The 23,914-nt window shown below is 43.5% G+C and overlaps 2 protein-coding genes across 2 annotated transcripts in view; one reads left to right on the forward strand and one right to left on the reverse strand.

The window, feature by feature from the left end:
• LOC118275276 (uncharacterized) overlaps positions 1–18,372 on the forward strand; it is a 29,726-nt gene extending 11,354 nt beyond the window's left edge. Inside the window, exon 2 of the mRNA XM_035593178.2 lies at positions 14,334–18,372. Coding sequence (XP_035449071.2) covers positions 14,334–15,071 — 738 coding nt within the window. The 3' untranslated portion in view covers positions 15,072–18,372. The remainder of the gene's footprint in view (positions 1–14,333) is intronic.
• Positions 18,373–19,950: 1,578 nt separating this feature from the next.
• LOC118275511 (uncharacterized) lies at positions 19,951–21,564 on the reverse strand. Its single transcript, XM_035593499.2, has 2 exons — positions 21,315–21,564; positions 19,951–20,691 (listed from the first exon to the last, which is right to left on the reverse strand). The coding sequence occupies exons 1-2, from the start codon at positions 21,478–21,480 to the stop codon at positions 20,048–20,050; spliced, it is 810 nt and encodes a 269-aa protein (XP_035449392.2). The 5' UTR covers positions 21,481–21,564; the 3' UTR covers positions 19,951–20,047.
• Positions 21,565–23,914: the final 2,350 nt, after the last annotated feature.

Consider the following 23,914-nt stretch of genomic DNA (forward strand, 5'->3'; position numbering starts at 1 on the left):
AGTCCTTGAGAAGTTCGGGCCTTGGCAACAACATCAAGCATTTCACGAGGTAGCAACAGTAGCCTTCAGTTTCTGTTAAGTAAATCCTTAATACTTCTTACTAAACATACAAGCAAACTAAAATAAAAAATAACCGTAACAGAAAGGAACTTTAATCAGTTAAAACTTCATTCCTTTTACCGACTACGCCGTAGCAACGAGTCGTAGCATTCCTGCTACGAAAAAGGATAATTTCGTAGCAAGTATTCGTGTTCTCATTTCGAATTTGACTCGTAACAAAAGCGCGTTAGATTCCTTTTCCATTAGCAGCAATAATTTCGCAGCAGGTATATAAATAGCATTATCTTACGAGTGTCACTAACCCAATAGCTAGTAATTAAATGCATAGTCATACATTTTTTAATAATTGGATAATTACAGTAATGTAGTCTCGTATGTGTGTGTTCGCCATATTCCCCATCGGGTGGGGGAGGCATCCCCTTTACCCACACCAACACGTCTCTTTGAAGTACCGTACTATGTGCTAGTCACTCGAATGTTACTCGAACGAAACTGTCGAAGGGAAATATTTTCGGTTCAGTTTCCAGAAAAAGATCTGTAACGAACTACGTACTATCCTTTAAATTTTAGTATTATTTCAATGTATTAAATACAATTATGTACTGAAGTTATTAAATCTGTGTCACTCCAAATATAAACAATCTGTAAGTTGACTTATATTTTTGGAGCAAATAAGCCCTGGTAACTTGAACATGAAAAATTAAAGTACGGCTTTCAGTTTCAGCTTGTTTATTTGGAAAGTGCACTTACAATTAGTTGCTTTGTAGTTTATTTGATCGTGTCGAGTGTCGGTGGTAGGGGCGGTGCGGCGAGGGTGCGCCCCGCCCGCCGCCGCCCGCCCCCCTCCGGCCTAATCCTCCACCCTCCCGACCAGTGACGTCACCACTTACAGCTCTTTTTTGGCAATGAAAAAAGTGATGAAGTTATATTTATTACACATTTTCTTTCACTTTTTAAGTCTTCGAGGTCGTTGTATTGTTTATTTGCTGTTCTATTAACATCCAATGTTTGGTATGTACGTATTGATTTTATCTACGGACGAAGTATTAATTACTTCACCCTTTTTGAAACTGAGTTACAATAAAGCGACAGCGACAGTTTGTGATATGACACCCAATGAGTAGGCTCTCAGCTTGCGAACCTTAATTGATACACGATATAATCGGCGTGGAACAGTAAATAAACAAGGTTTTTTCAATAATAACGGTCCTAAACCGGTTGCGGTGTGCGCCGCGTGCAGCGGGGTGTGATGATGTACGCATCAATCACAGATCAGCTGATCGGCGGCCGTTTTCCTTTTCATCTTGCACTTTATTTAATTAATTGTTCGCCGCGGGCGGCGCGGGCGCGCTCAGCTCACGGTTAAGCCGACTAACCGCTGAACTAAAGCCTCTGTAAACTTACTACGTTTACCGGCGTTGTGATCAGATTATGAATGAACCGCGTTTGATCTCAATTTAATCTAGTTCCGAGACCAGTACACGTCTGGTGACCGTTGTTTATCGTTTCGTCTCTCTCGCAGTCTCGTATCGATGATCATTACTCTTTCTTTATTTGTTTTCTCACTATTATGCGGTGAGATGTTGTGATCGCGTGGGCACGAGCCGAGTTATGTCATGTACCGCTAACAATGGCGATTTTCGCCCGTGACCAATCGACAATGACAACTGCAATGGACCGCAATAAAGAATCGTGTTTGTGAGACGACCGGTCCTTTGTTCTGTTATACACGCGTTCCTACCGAAACAGGTGCCTGCTTTATGGGGCATTATTTTGCATTCATTTCAAGTCAAAGTCAAACTAACTGTCTGAGCCGTCTGAGCCGCAGTAATAGTCTGCCCGCATACAGTAATGAACGCAAGCGCCCCTATAACACGCAATTATCACGAGATTGGGGAACGCCCACCATCCTGTGGGTTGATGTGTCTAGCCTTTATCGAGTATCAAGTCGTTGCAAACCCGTAGTGGACGTATTTTTAAAGGCATTTAGTTGAGCAAGTGAACGTGTCGAGAGGCGGCCCCGCGTATCGGTGTTGCTGTCGTCGTATTTCTCATACGGAGCGCGGTGTTGCAACCTCACCGTGTAGCAAGAGTCCGCTGTATCGAGCACAGAGAGCGGCGCGGCTGTCACGTTGTCTTCAACCGCGCGAGCGTATGGCACGCGTGTGCTGCGCGTGTGTGAGTGACGTCAACGCGCCACTTTCTCCATACTTTCGTCGTTGCTGGTGCGCTAAAAAACCTCGCTCGCCTAGACGACGACTATTAATACATACGATGCGACGTCGCACGCTCTGTCGCGCGAAACGATACGGAATTATTGTTCTCTGCGTGCGACAGGCGTGCGTGAGTGTCCGCCAGCGACTCTCCCCGGCGCAGCGCGCACCTGCTACTACTGTCGTCGCTGTCGATTAGCTGTAGCTTGCACTTTTCCAGCTGAGAGTACTTATTTACTCAAGCGGTTAGTTTCCCAGTCGGTGTGTGATCACATTTGTCCGCTGTGACTGCGAGCGCTCGCTAATGTGTTGTACAAACACAGCCCGCCAACTGTACGCTCACGCTCGCGCCGAAGGTTGACGCCACAGTTCTCCAGTCCACTAATTTAAGCACTTTAATTCAGTCCCAACAATTTGTGCTTTAATTCGCGCTGAAATATCGAACAAGTAAAATCCATTCGGTGCCATCGCACGCCTGTCTAATTAAGCTCTGTCATAGACTCTTCGAAGGCTCTATTACGAGCCGCCTCCAAACTTAGAGCGGACTATAACGCATTTGGTATTCAATCAGTAATTCTTGCCGCCGGAGAGTGGGTTTTATGCGGGGGTAGTAAGGTCGATAACGCGAGGGTGGAGTGAAATTCAGCTCGCTCAGTGTGACAATTACGACGATGCGGCCCGCCCCGCGCCGCCGCAATCGATAGGCCTACGGGGGGAGCGGGGCGCGGGGCGGCGGCGGTCATTACTTATGCAAAACAGCATCGGTACTGCGAGCGGCCGAGCAGCGTGCTGCGGCCTGCGGCTGCCGAGCCGACCAGCTCGCACGCACTCTGCCGGCGACCCTGCTGCCCACCACACGTTGACCTTACCTCTATATTGATTTATCGACCCTCCAAACGAAACTGACGCAGCTCTAATATTCTGTCACTGTTTCATTTACCTGATGACGTCGAATAAAGTCCTTTGTTAGGGATCGCATCGGCCGACAAAGTTCCCCGGGCCCCTAATCTGAGTTGGCGATGAGCTAACGGACCCGGGACCCGGGACTCGTTACTGAATTGAGAGTCGCTCTTTGTGCTCTCCCTCGGCGCGGGATGGCAGGAGGGTCGCCCCTGACTTTTGTTTCGTACTGTATTCAACATTTGGATGCAATGTATTTAAAGTGCGACAGCAAAGCAAAAGTCTTAATTAGATCCTGAACATAAAGGATACCATTGTCCTACTGAAGGATGTAAAAAGTAATGAAGAAAGATATGAAAGGTTCAACTCAATGAAATTAATTCGGTCATAAATGAGTGTGTTATGCCCTATCTAATACATACGTTTGTCACTACTTCTATATGCGAGTAGCACACAATACAAAACTTATAACCAAGCTGTACTCCAATTATGATAGAAACAATAATAAAATACTAAAACTGCGCGATGTCGTCGAACTAGGCTAAGCTTGCGAAAAAGCTTTGCTCAGCGCATGAGCTTTTGCGATAAAGTTTTCGCGCGAAAACTCATTCCCGCGCTTTATAACCTGTGAGTTTCCAAGGCTTGGAGGGGGAGGGCTTTATATAAGAGCCGGGCGTCCCTCGCCCCGCCTCGCTGTACATAATGTAATTGGCAACAGCGGCCGATGTTCAGCCCGAGCATTGTGGCCGCTCGCTCGAGCGACGCCGCACGACGCCGCACGACGCCAGCGACTCCGGCCTGCCAACACACCCTGGCGGAAAACTTCTTCGGCAACTGCCTCGTCTTTATGTAGGAATGAGTTGATGATACTTCACTGTGACTAGTATTCCATATCATCAACGAATGCTATATGTAACATTAGGCAATGTCGGTAGATTTCAGATACAAACAAATATTTGAAATATTATAAAAAGTTGAATGCTTCAGTGTATTCAATTAAGTTACACATTTACCTAATTACTCGATTCATTACAATAATCACAAGTATACCTAATTATAGTAATGTCATCAATTATCTTGAAATTTTATTGTTTTGACGTAACGATAGCTAGGTTGATAAGTACAACAACAAATGTATCACGAGAGTTCAAAAGCTTACAAGAGCTTGCTTTATGGAATCACGGTTATTGAATAACAATACAATATGTCGAGCGCATAATAATATAAGATTGTGTAGCGAGTTGTTCGGGTCGCTGGTATCGGCTCTTATCACAGCACAGCCACGTTATCAGGCTTCAAGGTGACGGGCCGATGTGAGTCGATTGCACGACTAAAGATACGGCTGACAATTATTATGTGTTCAGTCCAATCCTGCGTTTCACAATTATATGATAACGGGATCGATTGCAGTGATTTTCACAAGACTTCAGACACATGATGACAGACATTAAAATCTCAGAGCTTAGCAGTTTGACGCTTCCGAGCACGATATCGCGGTTCAGTAGTAATGCACGTATGATCTAGTGCAAGTTCAATAACACGGATATTACACAGTAACAGCACGCCGTAATGAGTCACGAACCGCGGACTTATTAAATTAAACGCACTATCAGCTGCAGGACTGTTTACATCAACACTCAAACCTGCACTACTATATCGTGTGAGTTCATCAAGTCAAACTTTTATCCGAACCAAGTGTGAAAGTAAGTTGTCGCTAAGTTGTCACATGTTGAGCGGGAACTCGTGCAGCAATTATGTATAATATCGACAAGGCCACGTGCTCCGTTGACGTTAACAAAGTTTCCCGATGCGGAGAAAACTTTGTGACATGTGAGTGGTAGATACTTACAATATGTTTGGAGGAACGCCCCGCACCCCGCACTCTGCCCCGGCGACGCCGGCACCGCCGCCGCCGTGACTCAGCGGCGCCCTCGCGCGACGTCGCCCCGTCTGCCCCCATGGAAAATTTATACCCACCCTCTTCCCAAGATCATTACGATACGACTACACTAAATTCAACCTACCCTAGCAGAAATAAAGAACATTTTCGCCTGCTTCGACGGAGCAAGACAAAGGAGCACCAGCAATTTCGTCGAAAACAAACCTTAACTCCTGTGGGATATAGTTTGTAATTTATGTGACGAAGTGGCTCACGTGCTTTGAAAACGCAGCAGTGACGTCACGATCCTCCGAGGTGGCTATGAGGGCGACGCATCTAGTTCTAAGTTTTTTTATCTACTTTGCGCTAAACCAACACGATAAAGGCTTCTGGAAAATCAATAGCATCGTACTTTTATAAAGATACAATTCTGAAATTTGTGAAACTCCAACACCATTATACACAACAAACCAAAAAGTATAACGAAACCAAACCTAGCATGTCGCAGTGAGACTGTGGCTCTGCGCTCTCCCTTAATTCCCTGCTGGTGCGAGGTGGCGCGTCTAGAGAGCGTGTGCTCTCTCATCTCCTTAATTCGTCCTTCGCCGCAGCCCCCTTAATTCTCCCTTCTAGCATTGCTGTGAGGGAGGGCACTCACTCTCTTGTTAACCCGAGTTCGTCCCCCTTATTTATGCGAGGCGCGTGGGGGTGGCCGGGCGGTGGGCGGCGCAGGGGGTGCTATCGACGTCCGTACGCCGTGTCTATGTGCTGGTGAATTAAGAGCGAGTCGGCTTTCATTTTGCTAAAGCTTCCACGCTCGTGTGCTCGCCTTTCAGGCGCTGCTTGCTGGTGTGCACAGGGAGGCTTGAGCCGAACTCGACTCTATAGCAAAGGAATAAGATTGCAAGTTGCTCGCCCTTTGTCGTTCGCCTTCAGCATTTTATAACTTCAGAGGGCGAGGAGGTAGCAGAGTTTTTGTGAGTGGAAGGACTTTTTTGAGTAACGTTTTTTATGTTTTACTCGGTTAGGGTTCGCTAAGATAACGACATCTCTCTGAGGGTGGAGCGCTCTCAAAGAGGATACATATTTGAGGGTATTTCTGTTTCGTTGACTTGGTGCACATGATGGTGAGGCGTGCATAAATATTGTATGCACTAAACTGACAGATGACGGCACACTTTAAAGAAGATAGGCACTGAGTACTGTCGAAACTATTTAGTAAAGTTTGCGAGAGGTCGGGGACGTGGTGGGTGGCTAAGTCTACGCACAGCGTCTTCAGAGAAAGTGAAATTTAGCACAAGTTCGGAGAAATACAACTGTGTTCGTCGCCCCCTCGCCCCCCCAAGACTTGTGGGGGTGGCAGCCGGCAAACGCGGCTTATAACAATTAAGTTTATTCGCTCGCAGGTTTTTCTATTGGACTCAACAAAAAACATTTCAAGTTAAGAGTTGAAGAATATAATTTCATTTAGTTTATTCGGTGATGTCGTCGCGACCGCCATGTCTCTGCCTGGCGTCTCCACACCGAGCCCTCATTATATTAGACACAACATTATTGACGAGTGAAGTTAGAAAAAGATCACTAGGTAAGAACTCCAGAGATCTGCAATATTAGAAAACATTAACAAACGTGATCACTAGTAAATAATATATCCTCATTTCATGAAGTAGGTTACTACGAAATGTACAGTTGTTGCTGCGATAGCGCGTGTACGTTTTAAAATAGGTTTACCACTAATTAAAGCCCGTAGTGGTCACTACAATTTCAGCACAAAAATATTCGAAATAAACGAAAAGGATGGCTAATTAACGCCGGATTTTACTGAAATTTCGAGTACCTACTGGTGCAAAAACATTTTTTAGTATTGATTTTTTATTTAGTAATTTTCGGGAGGTGCATGAGTAGCCATCGTGTGTGATGCATGCACATCGGGTTAAAATGGCGAGAGCAACTGCCTCTGTGACGGTTGAACGACCTTTGCTAAGGTGTCGGTTTCGGGCAGGTTATTTAGTGCGGGGGCGGGGGTGGCAGGTGGCGCGGGGAGGGAGCAGCCCCGGGTCGCCAGGCAACGGCAACTGGGTCACTCCGGGCCTGCCCCGGCCGCCCACCAATTATGTACACGCTCGTTACCGGACACGCGTTTTTCAATCACATCCATATTTAATTGGGCATCACGAAGCTGGAAAATGTGTTTGAACCGCCATGTTTTATGAGAACTTTATTTGAATTGCGTTACATTATGATGCAGCTGATATTACCAATAATTGCAAAATGTTTTGTATTATGCTCTGACTACGTTGCTACGGTTTTAATGCGTGCTACGGCTCGTAGTCATATCTCGTAGACCATGGTAGGTGCTAGTGCTACGAAGCCCTTTTAAGATTATAATTTAGTAGTAGGTGTTCGTGAGACACTGAAATGTTGTGTTCATTATAAATCATGTCCAAGTCACGCGACTCGGGCCGCAGACGACGGCGGCGAGTGGTGCGTGATAGATGGCAGGTTGGACGTAGCGCCGGGCTCGCGGTCGCGGCGCGACTCGTCTTCCGGGCTTCTTACAAGACAGAGCTGTGCCCTAACTTGTTGCATGGATGCACCGCGGAGGGTGCGGGGGTGGCGCGGGTGCGCGGGCGCGGGCGGGGGGAGCTCGCGGAGGGCCGCGGGGGCGTCTTCATAGTGAATGGGCGCGAGATGTCGTGGCCGGCCGCCACGTGCGCGTATGGAGATGTCTCCATTGATAGCCGTGACCTCGTCCTTATCGCCCAGTCTCGATGACGCCCGCATACATCATCTCTAACTATCCCTTAGCACCTCTCGAAAGTTATCAGCTGTTATTGTAACTTAGTACTAACTTGCTAAAACTAACTTCAATCTATTAAGTGTTTCCTTATTATGATACATGCAAATAAGAGCTTTGGTAAAGGAACCTTGCATCAGACGAATTGTTAAGTAAGTAATCAATTCATTTGGTGCAAGAACGATTTCTCATAGAAGTAGTGGAAAGAGGGCTAAAAAATTGATTCATTGACAAAGTACCAATCCTAAGGCCACTAAGTTGATATTCAAGAAGAATAAACATAGTACAGTCAGTGCAATAATTGAATGCACTAGTTAAAGCACAATTAGGTAGTACATGATTCATACTCGAACATGTTCGAAGTAGAGCACTTGTTCCCTCCGCTGCAATATGGTGTACAAACCCACTTACAACAAGTCTGTTCAGTAAATTGGCATAACGGGGTCGAGTCAACTCGTAGACAATTAGCATTGAGCGGCCGGGCGGGCGGGCGCATAGCAAGTGCAGCCTTGACATTGGCCGTCGCCCTAATGTCGTCGCATCGATTGTCGGAATGCGAACAAAACCATCTCCGGCCGGCAAATAATAATAGTGTCGAACCGATGAATGAGCATATTAGCGAGCGGCGCGGGCGCGGGCGGCGGCCGGCGCCGAGTCATTACGCGCCCCCATTAATCACTGCAACAATCGGCCGATATCTCGCTATTTACAAACGCGGGAGCACGTGTTCACCGCTCGTACTACGCAGAGTGTATTGACCCATTTAGATAGCTCGACCTTCGCGCGGCCATTGTGAGCGAAAAACATAAAAATAAGTTTTATTGCGGCGTCGTTATGCGTATCGCTGCGGCGCGGGCCCGCCGCCACCGCGCCGTCACGCTCGCACCGCCCAACAGCTGATCGCTACGTGACATTTTTATTTTATTCGCTCTCTTCCGGGGATTCTCCGAGATACGTGCCAGTGACGTCATTATCTGCCCGCGTACGCCGCCACCTGATTTATTATCTCGACAGAGCGCGATATAAACTCCACCCCTGCGGATCGCTTTGATTTATACCGCTCACCGTATCAAGTGCACCGTGTGAGACTGTCTAACGTGTTTGGGCCGGTGCTGCATATTTCACGGTTCATGTGAATTATCACATCACAACTTAATCACTTCACGTCAGATGCACTTTTCATTTGCTAAATGAACGTGTTAATCCTACCTCGTCACATCCGATGTGTTTAATCCTATAACGAGAGTGAATATCACCATGCAGTTCAGAGGACTGACTGAGTCTGTTAGTGGAACAAATGTATTGATGTTGATGACATCTAGTGCATTAACATTTCCTGGAATAGTGAATCTGACAGGAGCACGAGATAGATATATTGTTCGTAGTTGATAACAGGTCGGTGTGTTTTAGTTCGCAGGAGTAGGAATGGGTTCCGTGGAACAGTTAGGTTCGGATGTTTGCTTACGTGTGTAGTGGTGGTCGCGAAAGGCAACGCGCGGCGGAGGAGCCCTGGCAAGCCGACATTCCGAGCATTGAGCGGCGGCGTCTGTGTTCGGGGAAGCGTGCGTCATCTCGCGCTCTACCGACAAAAACTACAAATTTTCCCTTTCATTGCATCGAGTGGTCGCAGCTCGCAGGCAGCGGTCCACGCTCATCATAATAAACGCATAACGCGTCGGCTCGCACGCGCTCACTGTAAACAATGCGTTTCGGGAATTCCCTCTCTTTTTATGCGGGATCACATTCCTGAGGGATTCCTTTTGTTTGCCTTCAACTGTTAAATTTTTTCCCCGCCACCTTGAAATTATTTGTCTCTATTGACACTTGTATAACGGGACGCATGGATTACGAGCTTTTGTGAACCCCATTCACCTGATATATAGTCTTTCACACGCTTTTGTGTGACTTAGCTGTTCTTGAATTGTATTTATTGGGATCGGATACTTGAGTTGAGTAAGCATTTTGATTTCTTATTGATATTGTAATACATCGTTTCTTTTAAGACTTCTTGTCCTAAATTATTTCATCAGGATTATAATTTGTATCATCAGGATGATGAACACTATTGCAGTACTACAATGATAAGTATGACGCGATTGTTTTGTAAAAGAGCTGCATAACGGTACACTAGGTAGACTGCAAAGTACAAAGTTAGTGTTGGTGGTCATCATCTACACGAATGTTAAGTTACAGTGGCTAAATAACATATTGTTTGCAGTAAATCCTAACTCAAAATTGACATGAAAGCTACCATTTGTTACGGTTAGGTGTTTGGCAAAAAATTGTATTACACAACTACTGTTAAATCAATCGTGTACGGGTGCGCAGTAGCCAGAGGCGTGAAATAAAAAGCTCGACAGAAGCACGGCGAGGCGAGTCGACGAAGCTGCGCGAGCGCCGGCCCACGAAGGCACGAAACAGGATGTGGGACTGGTTGGCGCACGCACACACCCGCGCCGCGTGCGCACACAGCGCACACACGCGCGCGCGGCCTCGCCGCTCGACTCGCCGCTCTCCGCTCACGGAAATGTGCGTGCCAGCCAGGGCTGCGAGCACGACCATACCGACTCGACTACATATTTTATTTTTATCATTCCTTCCACTCATGCTGCCGTTGAAATTTGCAAGTTTATCGGCTCGTAAAAACACAGTATTTTCTGGGGATTATAGTCTTTTGAGAGTACGGGTACAGGGATAAAAAGAAGTCGTGGATATGTGGAAAATGGTAATTGTATTGTTCGGTGAAATGTTCTTTATTTTTGGCGTTGGTATGTAGTGGAGCATGGTGTGCAGTGGTGGCGGACAGCCCTGGTGTGACAGGCGAGGCTACCTTCGTGCCGAGCCCGCAATACCGGCCATGCACATGCCACGATAGCCTCCGACTTTTTTGACAATTCGTTGTCCTCCAGCAGATTGTTAGTAAAAAATTGCAATGCTTTACAAAGTGTAGAAATTTAATATGAGTATTTTATTATACGTCTCACTTCACACACCTTAAAAATAAATCAGGGTGACACTATCATACTGCATACGCCAAATAGCGGTGAGCACAACAACAGCACTGAAACAATACACCAACATGTGAATAAAGTGAAGTGTTTACGATCTCTAATCTCGATTACACCGAACAGGTCCACAACAAACCGCCCTTCTGAGATGAATGAAATTACCACCGCCGCCGGTCACGTGGTCTATTGTACTGAAAAGGAACGTTAATGGTTTAATCGGTCATTGAATCGGCTCGATACTGCATAGCGCAGCCTCTTCGCACCGTTTCATGAATGGGCGAAAAAAAATGAAATAAAAATTCTACTACGATGTTATGACCGTACCGTCGTAAACAATCGTTATTTATACAGGCATCGATGTGTTCCACACAAACACGAAACTTGCTAAACACGTGGGCGGGGAAATGTCACATCGGCTCTCCACTCAAACTAAACAACGCTGAAATCACTGAAATAACAAATAAATACAGAAAGCTGTTTTTATTTCGTGGAATTGTTAAACATATTTACATATTTACTGTCTCTTATAGTAATAGGTGATGTTGTTGTAAAGACCTACGAAAATAGGAAGGTAGCTTTATAATGTGTAATGTAATGTAAGACCATCGAAATATAACATCCAAATTCCGTAGCTCATAACATCTGATGCATAACAGCCGCATCGTATTTTCTCATGTGGGTAGAGCGACCCCATAATATGGCACAGTACACCCCATGCTATCTACCCCGCGTTATAGTGGGCTATATAATACGGCAGCAGCGAGGCGGGCTGGCGATGGTGGCGCGCCGAGCGTAGGTAGCTGTAGCGATAGATACAAGCGGCCGCTACGCGATGTCATTACGCGCGCGCCTGTGTGCTGCACGTGCACACAGGCGCGCGCCCCCGCCGCCCGCGCGCCGCGCCCCGCCTGCGTCCCTCTGCGCGCCGCTCGACATGACTGTGGCGCTGTGAGGCAATGCCGTTGCTGTGCCGCCGTCTATTTGGTCTCCACAATGCCATAGAAAGTCTCCGTTCGACTCGCCTCGTCGACCGAACTTTTCCTACCTCCTCGAGCGAGAGGCGTTATAACAACGTCGCCGCTCCGACGACTCGTCGGCTATGACTTTTGAACGCACTCAGTAGATTTCTTTATGGTTGTTATTTTGAATAAGCACTAACTCCTCGCCTTGCGCTATAGCTAGCAGTACGGTTATAAAATGCCGCATATCTGAGACTAGCGATAAAATAAACGTCTGACGTTTCCAAGTTTCGAACGGAGAGAACGAGCGACGCGCTGCGCATCAGAAAAAGAACTTTACGACAAGATTAGAAAGAGCGAGCGGAGCGGCAACGGCGCGCAGCCGCGTTCCAGAGGCACAGAGTGGCAACGCCGAGCGCCAACGTCATTTACTAAATTTATTTTCATGAGCGCCAGCGCTGGCGACGACACTGCTACATACATATAGCGCTCGCGGGCGCCGCGTGATACAACCTCACGCTAGATATTATCTAGCTATTTCTGCATATTGAAAACTTGTCGCGCTCATTTATAATTTTCCTATAATGGACAGTAGGTGTATAGTTGTACAGGCGTACAGTAATCGTTCTGTACAGTGAGCCGGCACGTTTTCCGCTGAGCGATAAAAGGGTGACGCAAAGTGATTATTTGCAGCGTTGCGATGAGTGGTCGCTGAGTCAACCCGACGGCAGGCAGCGACCGTCGCAAGTCGCAACACCGCCAGCGCTCGCAACCTAACCTACTAACCGATCATGCGTTGTTAGCTTTTATTGTGCATTCGTTCAGCATTCTACGCTACAGCTATCCACTTTATTGTAAAAATAATGTGGCCGTTATTTATAGTTATAGTTATTCACAAAAATAAAAATAAATTATTATTGGCGCTTGAACAAGTAATTATAATTTTAATAACATGGATTAATGATTGATGTTTGTCCGTAAAATATGTGTAGCCGAGTAATTTTCATTTCATTTAACATTTTCTGTATAATAATAGGCAGTATAAAGGCTAGTGTATCTAGGCAGGTTCTGCGAAACGCGTGTGCCTCTTAATTGTAGCGGCAGGTGTGGAGGCATCTGCCGCCTGCTGGACTCGCACACTTAATATTTTATTTTTTCTACAACGTGTGTGTATCGCTGCACACGGTGTCCACTGGCTCGATGCATTGAAAAATTTCGCGATGGCTACTAACGAAAGTAGCCATGTATCGTTGGAAGGTAATTCGTTGAATATACGATGTTGCGGTAAAAGTCAACGCGCTTGCCTGCACGTCCGTCGGTTAGTACCGCGCCACTGCAGCTGCTAACAATGATAGCTTGTTATTCAAGTTCAATATAAAGATAAGGACACAATAAAATGTACACCAAGTTCAGGTTAGGTACTTCTGCCTGGAAGTTTTATAGTCCTGAAGACTTGAAATGCTTAAATGTATTTTCTGTTCTTCTGTTTGGACAAAGAATGCGTTCCGACAGAAGGGTCCGATGATCCCGGTCGGCGCGGCGGGTGCGTGGAGCCCTTACCTGAGCCACGCTAGGGGCTGCTCCCCGGCACATTGTCGGCAAAAAAACTGAGTAGGGTCGGAGCACAAAAGAGCTCAGACCACCCTACCAGGTACCTTTGTACGCCGTCTGTTACTCTAGCGTACTGTGTTGGCTACATTCCATGCGTTTTATATTTGACAACTGTCAGTTTATAGATATGTTCTTTCACTTTATTCTGTGTCCAAAATATTTATTTAGTTTATAGGACTTAAGGAATTGATTAGTTATAATCTTATAATTTTAACAAAGCGCTTGAATATTATCCTAGATACTTTTAATCCTATTCCAGTCCTAGTCTACATTGGATATTGATATTTTATTTGGAAATAGGTACTAATAAGAGATTCAGTGCAACCATCGATTTTAATAACGCTTAACACGTGTAATATTCACAGAATATTTTAAGACGGTCTTATATAGTACAATAATAAACCTGTATGTGCCTGTGGACACAGATTTATAATAAATCGTTATAATAACGCTTTCCATTAGTTTTCCGTGGAGCGCATAAAGCGTCTCAGCTTACGGTACTTGTGGTAGTTAGAGAGCGGCGCCGCGCAGCTCCGCCTGCCCAAGCAGCGCCCACGCACCATTGTGCTGCCTCACATCCGCGTCTACACGCCTACCTCGCCACGTACACCCATACTGCGGGCATGCATTACTTTCAGACACCACTTCCACTTCTATTCTTCAGTTTTACTTGTCAACATAAGAACTATAGACTGATGTCGTTTCACAAACTTTTAAAAAATAGACGAAATATAAAACGTCACTGTCATTGCGGACGTTTCCAATACTGGTGATGGTACCTATTTACAAATACCATTAATTATTGGATTTAATTTGTATTCTAACATAAAAAGTGATTAGCAATAGTTGTGCACGTAAGTTCATCTAGAATGTGTGTGAATAACCGAATTGTTTCTGTATTTGCAGGGCTCGGGCGGCGGGTGCGGCGCCAAGCGGCGCGCCGGCTCCCCGTGTGAGGGCGGCGGCAAAGTCGCGCGCTGGGAAGACTCGATCGCGCGGCTAGAGGCCGTGGCCGCCGGCGCGGGCGGCGGAGACTGCTGGCGCTCCGAGGAGGAGGAGCGGCGCGCGTGCCGCCGGCGCTGGTGTGGCGGCTGGTGCGGTGCGCACGATACCATTCGGGCCGAGAACGGCAAGTCCTACCTGGAGCTAGGCGGTGCTGCTGCGCGCGCCTGCTGCGACGGCCGCGCAGCTGGCCGCTGTGCCTCTCGTCGCTGCTACCGCGAGAGGCGGTTCAAGATGATGAATCTATGCGCGCTGAAACTGGCGCGCTTACGCCAGACGGCGGATCCGTCGCTGAGGCGCTCTGTGCTCGTCTGCAACACGTTACGTGGCATCGAGCGGGAGATGGAGCGCGAGAGTGCCGAGGAGGCGCCCTTCGAGCCGGCGTGCGTAGCTGGTGGAGTAGCGCGCTGCGAGCTGTTGAGCTCTCGCGACCCGGCGGCTGGTCGTGCCACCCCCTTCCCTGCGCCGCCACCGCCGGACCGAGACTCCGGCTACGGCGACGAAGAGCAACGCACCATCGACTGGGGCTCCGTCCTGAGCCTGTCGTCGAGGTCGGCGCTCGACCCCCCCGAAGACGCGTGGCCCGACGATTGGGGCTGGAGCGAGGACAGCTTCGTGCGGCTGCTAGTGCCGACGAGTTAGTGCACGGCGCGCGGGCAGGACTCGCCCGCGCCCCACTGAGCGCCTGTGATAGCGCGGGCCGCGCGGCCGGCTCGCGCGTGCGGCCGCGCGGAACTCTAGTCGGACGCGCCGCGCCGCCCGGCGACTCGCGCGCCGACGCGACGCGACGCATACACGCAGTCAGTAGTTAGTATTATGTAATTGCAAAAGGGAAGGTGCTAGCTTCGGACGTGACGCAGGACTAAATGCGAGCCGAGTTATTTTTGATAGTTTTATTTTCTTTAAGTGAATTCCAAACCGAATGAAGAAGTGACTTAGCTAATGACGTTATTATCGTTTAAATTAAAACTCAGGTGTTTGAAATTTTGTTGAAATTATTATGTAATTAATTAGGTAAATAACTATATTTATTTCGTTGACCAGAAGAAGAAGAAGAAAAGTGACAATTTGAAATTATTTCTGTCTTGATATTTTCATTGCAAGATGTATCGGAACAACGAGTTTGACTTTATTTTCATGGGTTATGTTGACTCGCAGATATGTCCGCGGTACGGTGTACTCCGAGCGGTAGCTGGCTCGAGACTGCCCTGACTTCAGATTAGTTACTAGCGAGTCGTAGAGCTGGGAGCGCACTGTACCGCGGAGATGTCGACGTTGGTCGTATAAATAGTAATGTGTGGACATGTGCCGTTCGACAAGCGCGTCACTGCTGTGTTGTGCTAGTGCAGTGCGATGGTAATGCGAACAATCACGAACAAACTGTAATAGCTAGTACCTTAGTACTTAACGTAACTGATGAACTTTCATTAGTTCCACATCCACCACAGAGTCGCAGTGTCACTCGTAACTGGATGTCAATTAATAAGCCTTACCAGCTGTGACTATGAAAGTTTCATGATTACAGGAATCGTGCATTTGAATAATTGGAATTTGTAATACATGACTGAGCCGTGGCTGTAGGTACTTAACTCATATTTCGGAATTGAGATTTCTGTCCATTGGTTCGGATGCCTTCTAACGATCCATTCATCTCTATATATAGCTGTTAAGAAGTTTCATTTAGACTTAATCGAAATAAATAAAACGTGTCATCGAATAGTTTATTTACTTACTCTATGTACTAACAGTGAACTGCAGTTCCTAATACGTAATTAAATCTAATTAGAACAATCTTTAATTTATTCGAAACATTTACCTTCTAGTTTTGTACTAAAGTTTTATTGTTAGGAGGCACCCGAACATCAGATTAGGTTTTCGAGAGCCAACAAATTAGTTCGTTGAAGGACTCTGTAAATGCATTGAGATTTGAAAAGTGTAACAAGCAAATAAATCAACTGAATTAATTGTGTGTAAATAGTGTAATAGTTGAACAACCCGTCGTTTCTAAACAGAGACTGATAACGAACAATGTCTTCGAAACCGTACTGTCTGGACGAAATACTTGATGTGACTGTTCTCTCATTAGTAACATCGGGTTGTGTACTTGTGTAACGCGGTGCCCGCGGCGCGGCTGGCGGCCGGCCGGCGGTCGGCGGTCGGACATTTGTGTGCATCACTCTACCTACCTCTGCTACTCACACAGTCTTCTGATCATCATTTCGTACTTAAGCAATAGGTTCACTCAGTACCCCATTATTTTACCGACCGCCTCCCTCCCGCCCGCGCCAGCGCCCGCGACCCACGGACCTGTGACTGCATGGACCAAACATACCTAGCACGACTAAATAGAGCAAAGTACAAATTTCAATAATAAGATGCATTAGTGCTCCGGCGCATGTTTGTCCACCGTTGTCAATTACTCAAATATTTGAATTGTGATTCGGTAGCTAATGAGAGAAAACTCTATGTTCTTAAATTTAGTGTACATATTATATACGGAGATGGGCATTATGGCGTGGTGATCGCGCCCGTTGTAAATATATTATGTAAAGTAATAATTTTATTGATGTCGAATGTCGGGTAGCTTGTCATCGCTCGGCCTCGGTAACCCATGCCGCCGCCCTGTTGTATATTACGACCTCTATTCTGTCCAATACACTCAACAAGTACAGATATACAAGTTACATAATTATGCATTATTAATATAATAAGATGTCACAAAATTTTATCGCCAGTACAGACCAATATACATGAACAACGTTTAGTTATAATATTTTGGGTTCTAAACTCATAAGTGATGCACTGAGTAACTGAATGATCAGCTCAATCTATTTTATTTTATGGGTTATTTCATGTTAGATATTTTGTTGATGATGTCCGTATGGTTGGTTGTGATGGTTTACTTAAGTAAGTTAGCGACTCCGGCAAATTGCCATGTTTCACTTGTACCTACCTATTACATTTTACTCTATATTTGTACTAACATTTTTGAGACTGTCTTGTATTCCTGACGCACTTGTGTATGACTTAATTTTTGAAAGTACTTAAACCTAAATAGTCGAAGCTTTCAGTCATCCCTCTTAAATATTTCAATTAGTGTAATATTTGTTAATGCTCGTGCGTCAGGAATACGAAACGATAAATGCTTGCAATATAATGTAGGTACAGAAACTTCTTATCCTGTCATTTTCATAAAATAGCCGACTGATTCTTTCAAGTCGGGTTGTCAGTGAATGAATTTTATGATTGTATGTACGTCTTGATTGTAAAATTTTGTACAAAAATAAGTGGAGGACCCTACGTTTAAATTGTATTTAATACTCCTTAACTGTTATCGTTTGTGTCGTGGGCACGGCCCGGCCGCTGCGCGCCGCGCGGCGGCGCGGGCCGCTCGCCCGTGCGGCAGGCGGTCGCGCGAGCACGCCGCGCACTGTGTTGTGACCTCCAGCAATAATTATGATGGCAGGTAGACTCCTTGTCGCATCCGTCTTTACTCTGTTGCAAACGTTTCAAAGAAACATTCGCAACGTTTTCATACGTAACTTTACGACTACATTGTATAAGTGTATTTCCTTAGTGTTTTTCATTGCCATTGGTTACCAAAAATGACAGGATTTTTATTGAAACTATTGTGAATATATTTTAGAAAGAATACTCTCGTTAGTAAATTGAGAAAAGCATTTTGAAGGGGCTCATATTGCACATCGAATTGTTAAATCGTTCCTCATGTTGGGAGTGTCTCAAAGTCGTTTCTCGATTTGTCTAATGTAAGATATATAATTGTAATATATTATTGTTTAAGCCGTTGTATCGAAAATAACAAGAACAGGAATAATTTTGTGAAACAATGGCACAAAGAATGAACATAAATATTATATATATTATAGAAACAGAAATGTGGCTATAAAAGCAATTTTTATAATAAATATTTACTGTTGAAGAATCTCAGACTTTTATTCCTATTTTCCTTTGTGACGCCGCTGTGAAATAAGCAATCGCAGGCGCTGGTATTTAACACAATATGATAAACGAATAATTACACACATACCTAATACCCATTTACATACATATACCTACACTACACGTATTATGTCAAAATATAAATAAACCTTCTCTGTATGAGAAATGACCTAATGTAGAAGGTGCACCAAAGAGCTGCAAGTATACCAATTTCTATAGTCATGTTACAGTGTACATATACAATAACCAATGAAGTCACAAATATCTCTTTTATCATTACATCAACAGCCTATAAGTGGCCACTGCTGACCATAGCCTCTTTTAGCATGGAGAAGGTTTGAGCATTAATCAACATCCTTGTTCAATAAGGGTTGGCGATTTCAAACTTAGAAATTATAAGCCCAGGTTTCTTCACGATGTTTTGCTTCACCGTTTGTCAGTGGTCTAAATAATCTTAGAAAGTACATTTAACTCGAAAAATGTTACATGGCACCCTCATGCATGAGGAGCAAATATCTCTTTGATAAAAAATAAACTACATTTTTATATCAATGGTCTTCAACCAGAGTGGTCGGTGGACTACCAGTGGTCCGCAGAAAGCAGAAAAATACCACGCCTAGTAAAAATACCACGGTTTAAATTAAATCAACTGATTTTAATAATAAAAAATCACTATATTTATGAGAACAAACCTCAAGACTATGAATCTATGAGATCTAGACTCACCATAGTAAAGGCTCTCGGCTACATATTATCGAGAACTTACTTTCATGTGTAATTTTCAGTAACAACTAGGAAAGAATCGATTATCAACACTAGCTAATGGTTTGAAACGAGAAGGTACATAGTAAGGCTTGTGTTAAAATGAAATAAGAAAGAATATTTTATCAGTTACTTTGGCTACATATGTATATATATTGGTTACCTATAATACAGGTAACCAACAATGTTGGAAATACATAGTAAATACTTTGATATTGACTACATTGAAACTGGCTAGATAGCATAGTGATTGGATGATGGGCTACAGAAAGACGGTGATGCTGCTTGTATATCTGCGTACAGCACTCAATTGTAAAATCTACTGCTGTTGCTTCTAGGTCCGGGTGTGATGGGTAACGTTAAAAAACTATAAAAAAGTATTCTCTTGTATACTTATATTTGCAGGGAGAAATATCACCCATTGCCACGTTTAGGCCCGCCGCACATGCTCGTCGCTTTGCCATTGGTAGACGCGGCTACACCGCTGAGCAAATGCAAATAAAAAATCAAAAATAAGTTCAGAATCCGACAGTAATGACTAATTCTTAAACATATTGTTGTTAATAAGGAAAATATCGGAAAGAAAATATGGAACTAATTATCTGTATCTGTCCAAAAGGAAAACATATTATGTAGAAATAAAAGAATTCGAATTAACTTTAAAATTTTCAAGCGAAATGTTTAATAAACATTTTAGAACGGCTAGGAAAGATTTTAAGGAAGTACATGCGATGTTTGCTTCTGATTAAATAGATCAAGGTATGGTGGTCATGAACGAATTAGTATCTACTGAAGAAAAATCAGTCGTTTTTTAAAGTGAGTTTATTATATAAAAAAATACAAAGTTAAGTGGAACAATTCGAAGTACAACAATCATTTTAAAATTAAATTTAATACTATGAAAAGGAAGGATGTTCACAAGCCAACATTTCCATCATGTGTTTAGATTCTTCTGTGGTCACCAATGAAAATAAGTTTGTTTTAATATTGAGTTGAGACTGTAGCGGCAGTTTTTTTGTAGTCTCGTACATACTAATAAAAAAATGAAAAAGTGAATCATTTTTAACATTGCTTATGGTGCAATCATTGTTAGTGTTAGCAATTATTTGCTCCCGTTCTTGCTGTCTTTTAGCTGCTCTACGTTCATGGTTCTTAATCGATTTGATTAGTAACTTATCCAAAGCGCTCTCTTTTAGTCGTCTTCCATTTCCTTGATCACTTGCTGTACCAGCATACGATTCATCAGACTCTTCATCTTCTGATTGTAACATATCAGTATCACTAACATCTTTTTGCATGTCTTTTTCTATAGTATTTGAATTACTATGACATGATTCGTCATTTAGTGTATCTTCATTCACGCCAATGTTAGCGTTATTCGGATTTGTCCTCTTTGCCATATACGGGACTAAGAACGCCATTTGTCGTTGATATCGCCACGGCTTTAAAGGTTCATTTTTCCATCTAGTCAGTTTCTGCCGACGAAGCGCATCCCGGTGATTGTTTCTCAGTTTTTCCCAAGTTTTCTTGGCTTCAACTCCTGTAATAAAAATACTTATCAGTACACGATTGTATAAATATAATTAACTGCCTTTTGCCGGCGTCTCCGTCAGCGGGTCCTTGTGTGTTATTAAGTTTTTAATATATTTAACTCACGATCAGCACTCAACCGAGACTGCGTTTCGGTATATGTTTTCGAAGCCCGAGACAAAGCGTGACGCTTGCGGTCAGCGAACAACCGAGATTCTCTTTCAGAAGAGGTTTCTAAAGACCGAGCCAATGCATGGCGTTGCCGATCTTCACTGAGTTGCATTTGCCTTTCCGCATTAGATTCCTGAGATCTAGCTAACCTTCTGCGTTTAGCTACTCTAGAATAATACGACAAATTAGACCGTTTTCTCCGAGGCATTTTAATCAAATTAAAATAATTAGACTACGTTACGACACGACCGTATGTTCTGTAGAAAAAAGTCTGACTGACTGTCAGATTAGTTTTAAACTGAAGTGAGTATCTTAACACCGCGATCTAGTTTGATGACGTATTTGATCAACGGCATCTATCGAGCACAATGTTCAAAACTCAACGGCGCTCGCGCACACTGTGTTATCTTGTTACCTCTTATGAGTTTTAAGATTAAGTTATAGTTATATTAAGATACTTACCACTCTTGAAATTTAGCGTCTTTGCGATTCGTTCCCAAATAGCCTCCTTTAATTTTGTGTTCAGATAATATTGGTCTCTTACGTCGTATAAACTTTTTTCGTGTTGAACAGCTTCAATAAGTTTCTCCATTTTGCCAACACTCGCGACACTGCCGCTCGAAAACATTGTCTCGGTCAACTAACTGACTCGCGCGTACGCGCTCATGTACGTGTGCCTGCGTCGTCACGTGCGAGCGGAGACTGCACTATCGTACTCGCTCACTCGTTCACGACACGACGCGCCAATGTCGCTCTCGCATTGGTCGGCACGATCGCGTCCATCTTGCTTTGATTTCGTCTACCAATGGTAAAGAGAGACACTAGCAGATAAACGAGTTTTGTAAACAATAGGCTAGTTTGGTACTAGTCAAATTCAATACTTTTTTCGAAACGTCAAAAACTATATTTTTTATTAATTTGGTATGAAATATTGCATTATGAGGTCATCAGATTATTATATCAAATACTGTTTTGTTTCTAGTAAATTACTTAGAAAAAATTAAAATTAAGTAGGTACATCATTTTGATGATCTATGAATGTGTTATTTTTATTCTATATTTTATTGTAAGTATGTTATTTTTTTGAATATTATATTGTATTGAAAAGTCTAAATAATTTATTTTTGGCTGAGGAAACTACCCATTTGTGGACACACATAAATGAAGGTGGGGTTAAACACATAACTAGTAAAAATTGCTCCTTGATCACAATAAGGAGCAAGTTTAAAACCAAGTATACCTAATAAATACCACGATATAATACGGCACCGTGCTTACGCCCCTACTTCTTCTTACTTATTCTTCCTACCATTTCGAAAATCAACACGTTAACCGCCACGCCTGTCACTGGTGACCGACGCTTAGCGGAGAATTTGTCTTCAAGTTTTCTTTTAGCAGTTAATGCTTTAAAAAACGTAATATATTGTTACACATAATAGTATACAACGATTTATTTTTGTATTTAAATCTTTATCATCAAGCAACTATGGCCCATAGATATGTGCCATATACACTAGCATACATACATAAATATTAGAATACTAGCTGACCCGACAAACTTCTTTCCGCCTCAAACATTTTTTTCTCACCGCTTAAACTTTCCTGGTCAAATAATTCAAGACTAAGATTACCTAAATCGGTTTAGGCGTTCTTGAGTTTTAGCGGGACTAACGAATAGCAATAGATTTTTATATACCTACTAGCGGACCCGACAGACGTTGTCCTGTCTACACGTCTTTAATTTGAAAATTTTAAACTTTTTTTAATAAGCTAAAACATTCTGGACCATATTGATGAAAATTATTATTCAAATGTGATAATATCTTATTTGACACTGCGATGATAGCGCCGTCTGTCGGATCCTATGTAAAACATTCCAAAATCAACAACTACTAATAAATTAAAAATTAATTAAAAAAACATTGTCCAGCGAACAAAATTGTGAATCTAAACCATTCTCAGATCCCCTTGAACACACACAAAAAAATTCATCAAAATCGGTCCAGTCGTTTAAGAGAAGTTCAGTGACATACACACTTACAGAAGAATTATATATATAAAGATATGTATAGATATAATTATCTACAGTTGACGTTGATGATGATTTAGACTTAGCTAACTCAGTAAACACAGTCATTCCTTTCCCGAAACAAATAAGGCCTTTGCCCTTTCGTCTTTGGGACATTGAAGCAACTAGAGGTCACTGCAGTACATGACACAAACGTAACGTTACACCTGTAAGTCTTAAAAGACCTTGGCAGAGTTATATGAACACCTACAGTGCGCAGTTCTGTGTTGTTATGTCGCAAGCCCCATGTGATAAGGGCCGATAATATTACCATGGTTTTTTGGATGGTACCTTATTCCCTGAGTCGAGTAACGGCCATGGCTTTGATCAACTGATTTGATCGTAATCAATATATTTTTGGAATATTAAAAGTCTGTAATTTTCTGTGATTCGTATGAACGACGACAGTTATGTTGTAGAAGAGTTTTGTACGTTCTCTATAGCATGTAATCATTAATTAAAAACAAAAAAACTTTGGTTGGGACTTTGCTTTATGTAGGTACCTATAATAAACTAAGAATTGAATATTGTAATTGATCAAACTTACTAACATACAACAACACCTACATATTCATACGCACCAGAAAATAACCTGATGTTGTTTGTCCAGGAATACAAGTGACCACAAAATGTCCTTGGATAGTCAGATACTTTCTAATATATTGACTCATGACTGACCGTCCGTGCCAACTTATTAATACCCACACATAAAAACTGCAGCGCACTTACAAAAACTTCGACTTTATCATCTTCATCATCAGCTCGTTCCCATGCAGAGCTGAACATAAGCCTGCCTTTTTATTTTAACTTTCGCGAGACATACTAAATTAATTATTATATGTTATCGGCTCACGTAACGATGACGACGATGAGCCTGCCTTGTTCTGAATCCTTAGCTATTCCTATCTAACTACTACTACCTAATTGACAAGTTAAAAACAGTAACAATTTTGAAACACAATTTTAACAACGTCATACATAGGCCTGTTTTTCC

Source organism: Spodoptera frugiperda, chromosome 8, assembly GCF_023101765.2.
Source record: "Spodoptera frugiperda isolate SF20-4 chromosome 8, AGI-APGP_CSIRO_Sfru_2.0, whole genome shotgun sequence".
Lineage (NCBI taxonomy): Eukaryota > Metazoa > Arthropoda > Insecta > Lepidoptera > Noctuidae > Spodoptera > Spodoptera frugiperda.

Bases quoted from the DNA above. Each gene is read 5' to 3' on its own strand.
- LOC118275511 (XM_035593499.2), bottom strand. From the start codon at position 21,480: ATGTTTTCGAGCGGCAGTGTCGCGAGTGTTGGCAAAATGGAGAAACTT. The intron at 20,692-21,314 runs GTAAGTATCTTA...TTTTTATTACAG, and splicing joins GACGCTAAATTTCAAGAGTG to GAGTTGAAGCCAAGAAAACT.